General features: G+C 47.3%; 1 protein-coding gene and 1 pseudogene across 2 annotated transcripts in view; one reads left to right on the top strand and one right to left on the bottom strand.

Moving 5' to 3' along the window:
• DIPK2B (divergent protein kinase domain 2B) overlaps nucleotides 1-4,903 on the top strand; it is a 50,626-nt gene extending 45,723 nt beyond the window's left edge. The window contains exon 5 of the mRNA XM_032258563.1: nucleotides 1,419-4,903. Coding sequence (XP_032114454.1) covers nucleotides 1,419-1,759 — 341 coding nt within the window. The 3' untranslated portion in view covers nucleotides 1,760-4,903. The remainder of the gene's footprint in view (nucleotides 1-1,418) is intronic.
• Nucleotides 4,904-8,139: 3,236 nt separating this feature from the next.
• Nucleotides 8,140-8,443, bottom strand: LOC116536746 (annotated as a pseudogene). Its single transcript, XR_004262776.1, has one exon. The product of XR_004262776.1 is annotated as a metallothionein-1E pseudogene (transcript).
• Between the last annotated feature and the right edge of the window lie 5,231 nt (nucleotides 8,444-13,674).

Genomic DNA, 13,674 nt, shown 5'->3' with positions numbered 1-13,674 from the left:
CTCTCTCTCTCTCTCTCTCTCTCTCTCTCTCTCTCTCTCTCTCTCTCACACACACACACACACACACACACACACACAAAACCTTTGGGTCCATCTCCCGCTCAGAGTCTTTCTCATCAGATGCCTTTACCCTTTATCTGAAACTTAAGTATCAGGCTGATTCACTGGTACATTTTGCAATCTATTTTGGCACAATTGCTCTTTATAAAGTTTTCAAAGTGAAAAAGCATGGAACCAAACGAGGTGGGTGACTGAACTGTGTTTCTCACTATGTGTAGAGGTTCATTCAGGGTTCTAGAACCCTTCAAACACCCTAATCTCTAATGCTGACCAAATTTTCTGAGCCCAATAAGAGGACAAAGGGTTTTATTTTCTAATTTCTGATTTTGTTTGTATGCCAAAGCCTACAAAAATAGACAAATTAAACCACACTTATTTATTTCCTGATTTGCCTTTAAGAAGAATCAAATTAGAAGAAATGAGGCTGATTCCAGAATATTCTGGATATATAAATCATGAAACGTCAGACACAGTACAACTCATTGAATACATATTTGGGATTACTTTTCTCCTAACTGTGCATATTATTTTGGTTTTGTTTTATTTTATTATTTTTTTAGACAGAGTCCCACTCTGTTGCCCAGGCTGCAGTGCAGTGGTGCAATCTCGGCTCACTGCAATCTCCGCCTCCTGGGTTCAAACGATTCTCCTGCCTCAGCCTCCCAATTAGCTGGGATTACAAGTGTGTGCCACCACACCTGGCTAATTTTTGTATTTTTAGTAGAGACCGAGTTTCACCATGTTGGCCAGGCTGGTCTCAAACTCCTGACCTCAGGTGATCCACCCGCCTCAGCCCCCTGAAGTGCTGGAATTACAGGCATGAGCCACGGGGCCTGGCCCTAACTTTGCATTTTAAAGGCACAAATGAAACCAGACTCAGTAATTTTCTGAGTTCCCTAATTTAGTAATAATGAGAGTCTAACAATATGGGTGTGATCTCTGCAATTATCAGCCTAACTTCTGGTGAGGTAAGTGGGTTTTCCATGCCCAGGCCTCACCTTATTGTAGCAGAGGATTCCTCCATGTGGTTCTCAAAAGGAACCACTGTGTCTCTGAGTCCTAAATCTCCTGGTGACAGGGAAATGCTAGGAGACTATACTATGTCACCCAGCAATTCTTTTTTTTTTTTTGAGATGGAGTCTTGTCTCTGCCCAGGCTGGAGTACAGTGGCGCGATCTCAGCTCACTGCAACCTCCACCTCCCAGGTTCGAGCGATTCTCCTGCATCAGCCTCTCAAGTATCTCGGATTACAGGTGTGAGCCACTGCGCCCGGCCTCACCCATTAATTCTAATTAGTGGTGACCTTCCTCAATGAGCACAGGTGTCAGGGTGTGTAATATTTCCCATTTGTCTTCTAGGCAGCCAAGAAGCCACCGGGGCCGGAGAGAATAAAGACATTTTTAGCTGCTTGGTTTCTGGCTGTCAGGCCCAGCTGCCCTCCTGCGACAGCATCTCTGAGAAGCAGAGCCTGGTGCTGGTGTGTCAGAAGTTGCTGCCTCGACTTCTCCAGGGGAGGTTCCCCTCCCCCATGCAAGATGACATAGACTCCGCTCTTGCTCAGTGTGGGGACGCCACCCGCCCAGACCCAGAAGCCCTTGGGGCCGCCAGCCAGCTGAAAGACATCTTGAGGCCCCTGAGAACCTGTGACTCCAGATTTGCCTACCGTTACCCAGACTGCAAATATAACGATAAGTTCTGAAAGGCTGGTGTCTAACTAGCCTCGGGGATGACACGCTGGGCTCTCCATTCCCCCAGCTGGATTGCTGCAAGGTTGAAAGAAGCCGCTGTTTTTAAAATATGAGGACAAAGGCACATGCATTTCTCAGGGACTGAGAGGGAAGTTGTGAGATACTATGTGTCTGTCTCTGCTGGCTGGTACGTCCTGGCAAAGCCCAGGGGTCGGGGGGGCATCAGAAGACCTGGATATGGACGCTCACTCTGTGTCTTTGAGCATCAGTTTCCTCTCTTCTCCACCAGACTCTCAGGAGAGTGAAAGAAGATGGAGATGGAGCCACCATTGAACGTATGTCCCAAGCATGGGGCTTGGGACGCGTGCTCACCACCTCCATCCCAGTGGTTACGAAGTGTGTTCTGGAAAAGCACAGAGGCAGGGAGCATGGGGAAGAGCCACACAGGTCAGGAGGCTGGAGTAGAGGGAAGGCGGGGGAGGACAGGCTTCCCACTGCTACCACTTTAGACTCGGACAAGAGGGGCCCCGTTCTTGCTCCCTATGGCCCTGCCACACTCCCAACGCCATTGCAGGATGAGGAGACTGTGGGCCAAGGGGACATGCCTGCCACTGCCTAAAGCCTGGTACCTGGGGCTTCATCCACCTGCGCATGGGGCTTCTCCGGGTGTGGAAAGAAGCCAGGGGTAAGAAGAGAAAGGGGAGCCAGCGGGGGGCCAATGTGTTAGCCCAAGTCCTCCAAGAGAGGTCAACACAGAGTGAACGGGACAGAGATGTATTAGGGGAAATGCTCGTGTGAAAGCAAAGGAGGGAGCCAGAGAAGATTGAGAGGACCATGAAGTCGAGCTGCAAGCTGAGCCCCAGCAAAGGAGAGAAGGTCCGGCAGAAGTTTGCTAAGCTCAAAATCGAAGAAAGATCCAGCAAGGCGCTCAAGGGGTGTCCTCAAGGCAAAGGCCATCAGAGGATCCCCATGTCTCCCACAGATAGACCCCCGCAGCATCCCTGTTGCACGCAGTGGTTGGTGGATACAGCCTGTGGGAAGCGTGGCCTCTGCCCCACCACAAAGACAGATTTCAGAGCAGAGCAGTGGGGGCCCCTGGCCAGCCCTGCTTCCTAGAGCAGGAGATCTTGAGTGAAAGAACATTCTTCTTGTAGCCACAGCTGAGGCCCTGAACCAGCTCCCTCCATACCACATGCTTCAAGTTGAGACTCTGAGTCTGGGAATTTTCATTCAATTTTGGCCTTACAGGTCACTCACCAGAAATAGATTTTTTTCAAGGTCAACCAATAGAACATACTTTTATTCAACAGTTCGTTAGTTTGCTTTTTAAATATTTAGCCACATGGTATGTTGGCTTCCATGTACACTCTTGCCTTGGCCCCTGAAACATAAGCGGGGGCTCTTCTGCACCTTTGCCCAGCCTCCCTGCCATCCTTTAACCCCAGGAACCTCTCAGTCTACCTCCTCTTGTCTACCTCTGAATCCCCACCTTTAAAGTCAGAACAGGCCAGGCACGGTGGCTCACACCTGTAATCCCAGCACTTTGGGAGGCCTAGGTGAGCGGATCACTTGATGTCAGGGGTTCGAGACCAGCCTGGCCAACGTGGTGAAACCCCATCTCTACTAAAAATACAAAACTTAGCCACGTATGGTGGCATGCACCTGTAGTCCCAGCTACTCGGGAGGCTGAGGCAGGAGAATCGCTTGAACCTGGGAGGCGAAGGTTGCAGTGAGCCGAGATCATCCCACTGCACTCCGGCCTGGACAACAGAGTGAGACTCAGTCTCAAAGTAAATAAATAAATAGATAAAAATAAAGTAGAACACCTGGCTTAACAGGCCCCACTATCCAGATGAGTAAACTGAGGCCCAGAAAGGAAGAATGATCTGCAGGGATATTTCCAGAACCCCTGCTATTAGGAGGCTTCTGTTACCCTCACCTTCAGCCTCTGACTCTCACCTGTGTTACCCAATTCTGATCCCTTCACTCCCACTCAAAAATGGACCCCAGAAAAGCCTTACTTTGTGGTGTACCTGGTTGCCTTTTGGGTTTTCTCTTGACTGCTACAGGCACTGCCCCAGGGCGACCACGACTGGGAAGATGACTAGCCAAGCTTGTGGACTGGCCAGCAAGCCCGGGCTGCCTGAGACGCTTTGAAATGGCTGCCTTCTGGCTTGACCACCCTTCCCACCTGCACAGTCACAGTTCCTCTCCTGCTGGCCTGACTGCAGCTGGCCACCTGACCACAGAGCAGGAGAGGCCACAGCCTCCAGACCCTCCGGAGTCCCCTGGAGGAAGAAGGCTTACCAGAGAGACTCTCTGATGCCTGAGCCAGGTCCCAGCGCTTCTCCCTACGTCCGGGTGTGTTTCCACCGCAAAATGCCGCCACACAATGAGTGACTTTGGCCCTGTATGGGCCAGCGTGTAGTCTGAGGTAACCCTCAACTACCTCCACCACATGTCTGTCCACCTGCATGGATTTGGGGTGAGCGCTGGCCCTGCCCGCTTCTCTCCTCCAGACCAGTTGCCTGAGACGCTGAGCAATGTTCCTTCTAAACCATCCTGAAGCCGCTGGCGATGCTGGGTCCAGGCAGGAAAGGCAGACTTGGCAGCCACCTCTAGCAGCAGAAAGAGACCTTGCGCCCCACTCGTCCAAGTCCCAGGATGGAGCCAATAAGAAAACCAGCGAGCTCTCTTCTAGGGAGCTGTTGGGAGATTTGTTTTTAGTATAAATTACAATAATATTCTGTGTATGTGTATAACTGTGTTCACATTCACAGTGTAAGCTGTGATATAGTTTGGATGTTTGTCCCCTCCGAATCTCATGTTGAACTGTGATCCCCAACACTGGAGGTGGGACTTGGTGGGAGGTGACTGGATAATGGGAGCAGTTGCCTCCTGAATGGTTCGTGCCCTCCCCGAGGTGATGAGTGAGTGCTCTTGAGCTCATTTAAGATCTGGTTGTTTAAAAGTGTGGCACCTCCCTCCCCCACCTCTCTCTCACTCCTGCTCTCACCATGTGACACGCCGGCTCCCCCTTTGCCTTCCACCATGGTTAGAAGCTTCCTGAGGCCCTTGCCAGAAGCAGATGCCAGCCCCACACGTCCTGTACTGCCTGCAGAACCAGAAGCCAAAATAAAGCTCTTTTCTCTCAACTACCCAGCCTCTGGTATCTTTACTGTCGTACCGAAATGGCCTACTACAAGCTGCGTGCTAAGGAAAGCAGGGTGGATGTTAGGCAGGGCCTCCATATGCTTAGGAGTGGCTTCGAAATAGTTCCCCAGCTAGTGGCCTTTCCTAGCTTCAGCAGGTCACAGAGTCCCTTTTGTCATACACCTTCACCACAGAGCAGATGTTCTTGCCAACATGCCTGAAGACCACAGGCCTCAGTCGGCTGCCTTCCTACTGCTACTACTACTACTTTCCTACTGTTACTATTTCCCTACTACTACTATTTCCTATTACTCCTACAACTTTCGTACTACTACTACTTTCCTACTAATACTACTACTTCCTATTGCTACTATTACTTCTTCTTACTACTACTTTCCTACTACTACTACTACTACTACTACTACTTCCTTACCTATTTCCTTACTCTACCTTCCTACTACTACTTTCCTCCTCCTCCTCCTCCTACTTCCTATTACTACTACTTTCCTACTACTACTATGACTTTATATTACTACTACCACTTTCCTACTAATACTACTACTCCCTATTACTACTACTACTACTGCTTCCTATTACTATTACTTTCCTACTACTAATTCCTATTACTACTACTACTTTCCTACTACTACTTCCTATTACTACTACTATTTTCTACTACTACTACTTCCTATTACCACTACTACTATTTTGCTACTACAACTACTTTCTACTACTACTACTACTACTTCCTATTACTACCATTACTACTTCCTACTACTATTTTACTACTACTACTACTTCTACTTTCGTCCTCCTACTACTACTTCCTATTGCTACTACTATATATTATTACCACTACTACTTCCTATTACTACAACTACTTTCTACTACTACTACTACTACTTCCTATTACTGCCATTACTACTTCCTACTACTATTTTCCTACTACTACTTCTACTTTCCTCCTCCTACTACTACTATATATTACTACTACTACTTCCTATTACTACTACTTTCCTATTACTACTACCTATTACTGCAATTACTACTTCCTACTACTACTTTCCTACTATTATTTTCCTACTGCTACTACTACTTTCCTACTACTATTTCCTATTACTACTTCTACTACTGCCTACTACTGCTACGTTCCTACTACTACTACTTCTTCCTACTAATACTTTCTATTACTGCTACTACTACTTTCCTACTAATACTGCTACTTCTTACTACTACTACCACTACTACTACGATTACTTCCTACTACTGCCACCTGCTAACCCTCCCCCACACACCCTGTGGTGGACACAGAGATGAGCCACCCAGCTCTCCCTTCAAGAAACAATGCTCTTCCCAGCATGGGAGCATGGTTGGCATGCAGTAGTAAGCCATCAGCCCCTTCAGGCTCTGCCTCACCACACAGAGTGGTTTCACTTGAGGTCACGCCCTTCCTAGGGCTATCTATACCCAGTGACTAGGCATGGAGAAGTGTGAAGGCCCAGCCATTTTGGCCCATTGAGCAACAACTCTAACAGGCAGTTCTGCTTCCAGAACTCCCACCAAGCTGATCAAGACTGTTGAGCCTGCCTCACAGTTTGACATCTCTTTTTTTTTTTTTTGACAGGGTCTCGGTCTATCACTAATGCTGGAGTGCAGTGGCACGATCTTGGCACACAATAGCCTCTGCCTCCCATGTTCAAGCGATTCTCATGCCTCAGCCCCCTGAGGGTTACAGGTATGTGCCACCACTCCTGTATAATTTTTGCATTTTTTTTAAGTAGTAGAGATGGGGTTTCAACATGTTGGCCAGGCTGGTCTCAAACTCCTGGCCTCAAGTGTTCCCCATGGCAACTAGAGCAGATGCTGGGAAAATGTTCTTGCTGAGGATAATGATGGCTTTCTTAGCCCTTTTCACTTGGAGTACTTCATATACCATACTGGCCTTACACAGGAGAGAGCCACTTTCTCAGGAACTGTGCCTTCCCTTCCATAGCCAGGAGACAGGAGAGTCAACACTCCAGTGACTTCAGGTGGAAAGAAATTATATGTCGTGTATTCTTAGTCCCCTGGAATTTGATTGGAGGCATTAGGGTATTTTTGTGAATTATGTCAAGCATTTGCCTTTAAGCCTGCAGGACATGCTACATAATTTGTGGAGCCTGGTGCAAAATGAAAACGTGAGGTTCCTTGTCCAACAATTATTAAGAATCACAAGACAAGACAGCAGAGAACTAAACCAAGCTCAAGCCCCCTGTGATTGCATTGGTTGCAGGTCCACAAAGCTGACCCTGGGTGCCTATAAATACTGATTCTCCTTACTCTTGGCATAGAGTGTTCTCAGCATTTGCTGGGGTCTCAGTTGACCTCCACACCCCAGAGGAGTAGGTGTGGGACTAGCAGCAATATATAAAATATTTAGTCCAGGCACTGTGGCTCACGCCTGTAATCCCAGCACTTTAGGAGGCTGAGGCAAGAGGATCACCTGAGATCCGGAGTTCGTGACCAGCCTGGCCAACCTGGTGAATCCCTGTCTCTACTAAAAATACAAAAATTAGCCAGGCGTGGTGGCACACGCCTATAATCACAGCTACTCAGGAGGCTGAGACATGAGAATCGCTTGAATCCTGGAGGCAGAGGCTGCAGTGAGATCACGCCACTGCACTCCAGCCTGGGCGACAAAGCAAAACTTCATCTCGTAAAAAAAAAAATTAACCACCATGGGGCAAAGGAACTAACCTCTAACAACAGACTCCACCAGCTGCAGCCATCAGGAGAGCCAAACCACAGCCCCACAGGCAAGATCTCCTTTTCAAACAAGGAAAGTGATTTCAGTGATTTGCACGACATGATAATTTTTAGGTCTCCTGCTTTCCCAGTCCTCCCCTGTAGCATCTGACTTCTGCCTCTAAGTGATTCCATGAGCCTGAGCATTTCTTCTGGAGTGAGTTAAAATAAATGCTTTGTTGGATGTGTATTCTTTTCTGGAAAGATCTAGAGCTCTGGAATCAGACAGACCTAGGATGAAATCATGACTCTGCTTGTCACTGTGTAATCTTGGGCAGGTTACTTAACCTTTCTGAGCCTCCTTTTACCCATCTATAAAACGTGGAGAAAAAGATTTATCCTTTCCAAGTCATTATCCTGTGTAAATAACATAATGTCCCTCAAGAGCCAGGCACACATGGGAGGTCTATATTTGTGTTTTTCTTTTTTAAGATTCAAGTCAAAATTGTTTTACTGTCATTCACATATTTAATAGAAAAGGAAATGCACAAATGGCTCAGGGTTGTATTTAAAAAAGAATCTGGGTTTGTGCAGGTGGGTCTATTTACATCTGGGAGCAGGGTTGTCCCCACATCAGGCGCAGCAGCTGCACTTCTCCGACGCCCCTTTGCAGACGCAGCCCTGGGCACACCTGGCATGCCCATGGGGCAGCAGGAGCAGCAGCTCTTCTTGCAGGAGGTGCATCTGCGCTCTTTGCACTTGCAGGAGCCGGCGCACGTGCAGGAGCCACCAGTGGCGCAGGAGCAGTTGGGGTCCATTTCGAGCCACGATGAGGCTGGAGAGCCCATGTGAGAAGTTGGGAAATTGTCAGGCACGTGGAGCGTGTGGTAGGGAGGTCTATATTTGAAGGTAAAGGTAGGGAAAGAGCAGAGCATCTCCGGGAAGAAAGGGTTCCTCACACAGCCCCGGCGAGCACAGCAGCATCTTGGGAGGGATTCTGGTCCCTACCCCAAGCCTCTACTTTAGCTCAGAGGAGCCACCAGGATGCCTCAGGCCTCTAGACAGTCTGACTGGGGCCATTTTTCTTCCTTCCCTCAGCCAAATTCTGGGTGGATCGTGAATGCAGCAGAGCATCCACTAACCTTGGCTCCCCAGCCCGGCCCTCAGCCAGGCTCAGAAGGTGCTCCTCTTTAACCAGGTAATGTTGGGGGCCTGAAGAAGTCCATTCATGCTCAGTATGTGAAGAGAAATGAGGAATGCAGTTTGGCCCGTTGAAAACTTTAGCTTCACGCCGGTTCATGATGATGTGGCTTGGGGCCTGCTGCTCATATATGCTGGCACAGCTGAGCTCACATGCTCACATCCACACAAGTATACTCTCTGCTCTGTCCACAGTCTTTTCGTTTCTGTTTTTGAGGCAGGGCTTTGTCCAGGCTGGAGTGCAGTGATGGCATGATCATGGCGCACTGCAACCTCTACCTCCTGGGCTCAAGCAATCCTCCCGCCTCAGCCTTCTCCGTAGCTGGGACCACAGTGCATCACTATGCCTGGCTACAAAAATTTTTTGTAGCCTGGGTGCAGCGGCTCACGCCTGTAATCACAACACTTTGGGAGGCTGAGGCGGGTGGATCATCTGAGGTCAGGAGTTCAAGGCCAGCCTGGCCAACATAGTGAAACCCCATCTCTACTAAAACTACAAAAAAGTAGCTGGGCATGGTGGCAGATGCCTAAAATTCCAGCTACTCAGGAGGCCGAGGCAGGAGAATCTCTTGAACCTGGGAGGCAGAGGTTGCAGTGAGCCGAGATCATGCCACCGCACTCCAGCCTGGGCGACAGTGTGATATTCTGTCTCAAAAAAAAATTTTTTTTTGTAGAGGCAATGGGGTCTCACTCTATTGCCCAGGATGTTCTCAAATTCCTGGGTTTAAGCAATCTTCTTGCCTTGGCTTCCCTAAGTATTGGAATTACAAGCCTGAGCCATAGCTCTCGGCCATGTCTGCCTCTCTTTATGACATTGTTGAAAGATGGTTGTGGGCTGTGTGAAAGGGTCAACACACAGGAAGGGGCCACGGCATTTGCAGATATAATGACCCTTCAAAAAGGCAACTTAGATGCAGCAAACCACCATGACATGTGTGTAACTATGTAACAAACCTGCACATTCTGCACATGTATCCCAGAACTTAAAGTATATAAAAAATAAGAATTTTTTTAAAAGGCAACTTAGGCCGGGCATGATAGGTCACACCCATAATCTTAGCACTTCGGGAGGGCATGGTGGGAGAATCGCTTGAGCCCAGAGTTTGAGACCAGCCTGGGTAATATAGCGAGACCCCATCTCTACCGAAAAAAAAAAAAAAAAAACAGCAAGGCATGGTGGTGCATGTGCCTGAAATCCCAGCTCCTCGGGAGGCTGAGGCAGGAGGATTGCTTAAGTCTGAAAGGTTGAGGCAGCAATGAGCTGTGATTTCACCACTGAACTCCAGCCTGGAGCCTGAGTGACAGAGCAAGACCTTGTCTCTAAAAAAAAAACATTATTAAAAAAAAGGTAACAAAGTAATCAAACAAGAAAGGTAGGCTAGGCACCCTGTGCACCCATTAGAATTCTTTTTAGAATCAAACAAGGAGACAGGAACACTCCTGTCCCAATCAAGTGACCAGGGAATAGTGTCAGTCCTGGACAGTGACTCTAGAGGCACTACGCCATTGCAGAGAGCACTGGCTACGGATGCAGACATGTCTGCCCTAGATCCTGCACCAACCCCCCTTCCAAGTCAGAGCTTCAAAGTTATCTATCGCCATGGTGTTCACTGCAATTGAGTAATAAATAAACAAATATTTGCAATGAATAAGCAAATCATTCATTGTAACTGCAAAATATTGTTACCAATCTATATGCCTGTGGCTGAATAAACTACAGTTCATCTACACAATGGAGTGCTGTGCAGCTGTACAAATGAATGAGGAAAAGCTCGCTGACCTGATAAGGAATGATTTGCAGGATACTGTGCTAAGTGAGGGGGAAAAAGCAAGAAGTGAAGCATATTTACAGGATGTTACCTTTCATATAAAAAAGAAGGGGATATAAGAAATCATTTAGGCCAGGCACAGAGGCTCATGCCTGTAATCCCAGCACTTTGGGAAGCCAAGGCAGGTGAATCACTTGAGGTCAGGAGTTTGAGACCAGGCTTCCCAATAAGACAAAACCCCCATTTCTGCTAAAAATACAAAAAGTAGCCAGGCATGGTGGCGCATGCCTGTAATCCCAGCTACTTGGGAGGCTGAGGCAGAAGAATTGCCTGAAGCCAGGAGGCAGCGGTCACAGTGAGCCGAGATCACTCTGGGTGACAGAGTGAGATCCTGTTTCAAAAAAAAAAAAACCAAGGAAATCATTTATATATCTGCTCATTTGTAATGCTCCGGATTGGATGCTGTCAGGAAGTGGGGGTAATTCGATGCTTGAATACATCAATACATCTTATCTACGGAACAGGAGGAATGAAGCATGGCTCAAGCTCTAATTAGTAAAGTCACGGCAGTCACTCATACTCTCATACTAACCGGGATAGGGGGATGTTGTAGTCATTTCTGTTTGAACAATGTTCGTATTGTGGTTTGTGTTCAGCCGTGAGTACAGAGTGGCCTTGTTTGGTCTTGATCTATCTTGGTCACAGAGCAGCTTTGTTTGATGGCGTTCTGAGAGATTGTTTATGTTCAAAGAGATCACAAAGGCCAAGCTACGAGGGCCAAGCCAGCTCTGAGTGACACCAAGGGTGAGGCCTAACTGATAATGCCAAGCCAGTTCCCAGCTGGCATGAGCTGCTTTTCTCTTTCTCAATAGGACAACTGGTGAAATTTGAATAAGGCCTGTAGATTAGTAAATAGCATTTTATCAGTGTTAATTTCTTAGTTTCAATCATTGTACTATGATTATGTAAGATGTTAACAGGAGGGGAAGTTGACCGGGAGCGGTGGCTGACACCTGTAATCCCAACATTTTGAAAGGCCAAGGCAGGGGGATCCCTTGAGCCCAGAAGTTCGAGACCAGCCTGGGCAGCATAGTGAAACCCCACCTCTATTCGTATCAAAAAAAAAAAAAAAAAAAAAAGAGAGAAGTTAGATGAAGGGTATAGAGGAACTCTGTATACTATTCTGGAACTTTTTCATAAGTATAAAATTATTACAAAATAAAAAGTTAAAAAAAAAAAAAACTTAGCGTAGGAAGTAGAAGAGGTTGACTTGCATATCCAGGCTGTGCTGTATAAAACTAAGCGCATATCTCAAAACACTAAAGCATTGCCTGTGTGACGAGATGGCCCAGACAACGCATAGAAATTCAGTAGGATTAAAAGGAAGATTCAGGGCTCCTGTTTAGGTCTTACTCTAGGGTAATGCTCCTCGAGTAGGTGCATCACTGCCTCGTTTTCACTGTTATTGCTCTTTCTCTCCCTTTCTTCTATTTAATCTGCCCAAGTGAATATGCCCATGCTAGAACCAGGACTGCCCCTACCACCCTGGAAAGCAGCAGAGACCTGGACCTTCCACGCGGTCACTTCCAGTTCCTTCCCTTCTACACACACACCACAGTACCTCTTGCAGAGAGGACACCGAGCATGAGTTGAACCTCACCCTGGCCTGGCGCGGTGGCTCACACCTGTAATCCCAGCACTCTGGGAGGCCGAAGCGGTCGGATCACCAGAGGTAAGCAGTTCAAGAACAGCTTGGCTAACATGGTGAAACCCCATCTCTACTAAATATACAAAAATTAGCCGGGCATGGTGGCAGGCACCTGTAATCCCAGCTACTTCAGAGGCTGAGGCCGGAGAACCGCTTGAACCCAGGAGGCAGAGGGTGCGGTCGCACTCCAGCCTGGGCAACACCATCTCAAAAAAAAAAAAGGAGAAGAAAAAGAAACTCACCGCACACCCCACCTCGGCCCATTTAGCTGAATTCACCTTTCTGTCACCTGCTTATACCTGGAGCTTCTCTCTAAAATATCATCCTTTAAAGAGAATTGTGGCAGAGTGAGCTCATATTCCTCTTGTCAAAACAACAAATATTTTAATATTTCATTTTTGTAAGTGATCCTATGCAAGGCAGGCAAAAATCGAGAAAAGAGGCAAGTCATGGAAACTTGGTGAGAATATAATCCTATTGAAAGCAATTTGGCAAAGTTCATCAAGAGCCTCAAAAACTATGGCACACTCTACCCCATAATTCCACTTCCGGGATGCTATCCAAAGGAAGTCATCAAGAATGCAGAGAGATTTATGCACAGACTGGCTGTTAAAAATCATGGATTGAACACTTGTAACCCCTGCTAAAATGAAAGTAAGAGGAATTTTTAATAGGCATAAACTACAAGACAGGAGAAAATGAGAGAGGAGAAAAATAGAAACACAGTTTTGAAAGCTGGAAAGCAAATAACTTAGCAGGACCAAAAAAACTGAATCCTAAACTGGCAGCAAAGAATGCTGAGAACCAACCCGATTTACACCATAAAATCCCTCAAAAGGTTAAGAAATTGATGGCACTAGATCCCTCAGGAAATGAGGGGGAAGAGGTGGCTGAAATCTGGATGAAGCTTAAGACTGTTTTAAGCAGTTGGGTCTGGTTTGCTCTTCCTACTCCCCACAGCCAGGTAATGGTCCTCGAAGACCAACAAAAGATTGGAGGCTCCTTCCCTAGAGAGAGTCAGTGAAAGGTCTTCAGGGACAACAAGGGGATATCGGGGTGGCAAGTCACACTGAAAACTAGGGGATGAAGGGCTTGTGTGCACAGTGACTGTGGGCTCCCCATCCTCACCTGCACAGGATAAGGGAAGAGGGAGCCCCCAGGGTATTTCATTTCTGTCATCAGAAGCCCCTCAACCACTCCTACCCAGCCAGGTCCTCACATTGAAAGTCACAGCTAGCAAACCCCACTGGCTGTCCAGAGCACCCAGTCATCTTTTTAGTTTCCCACTCCTTTTATTTTCTGGGTTTTTTTTCCCCTAACATTATTTTGAAATAATCTTAGGCCTTTAGAAAGGTTGAAGGAATAATACAAA

Source organism: Sapajus apella, unplaced genomic scaffold (genome assembly GCF_009761245.1).
Source record: "Sapajus apella isolate SASKATOON/1434 unplaced genomic scaffold, GSC_monkey_1.0 scaffold103, whole genome shotgun sequence".
NCBI lineage: Eukaryota > Metazoa > Chordata > Mammalia > Primates > Cebidae > Sapajus > Sapajus apella.
This window is presented reverse-complemented; position numbering and strand designations above follow the sequence as displayed.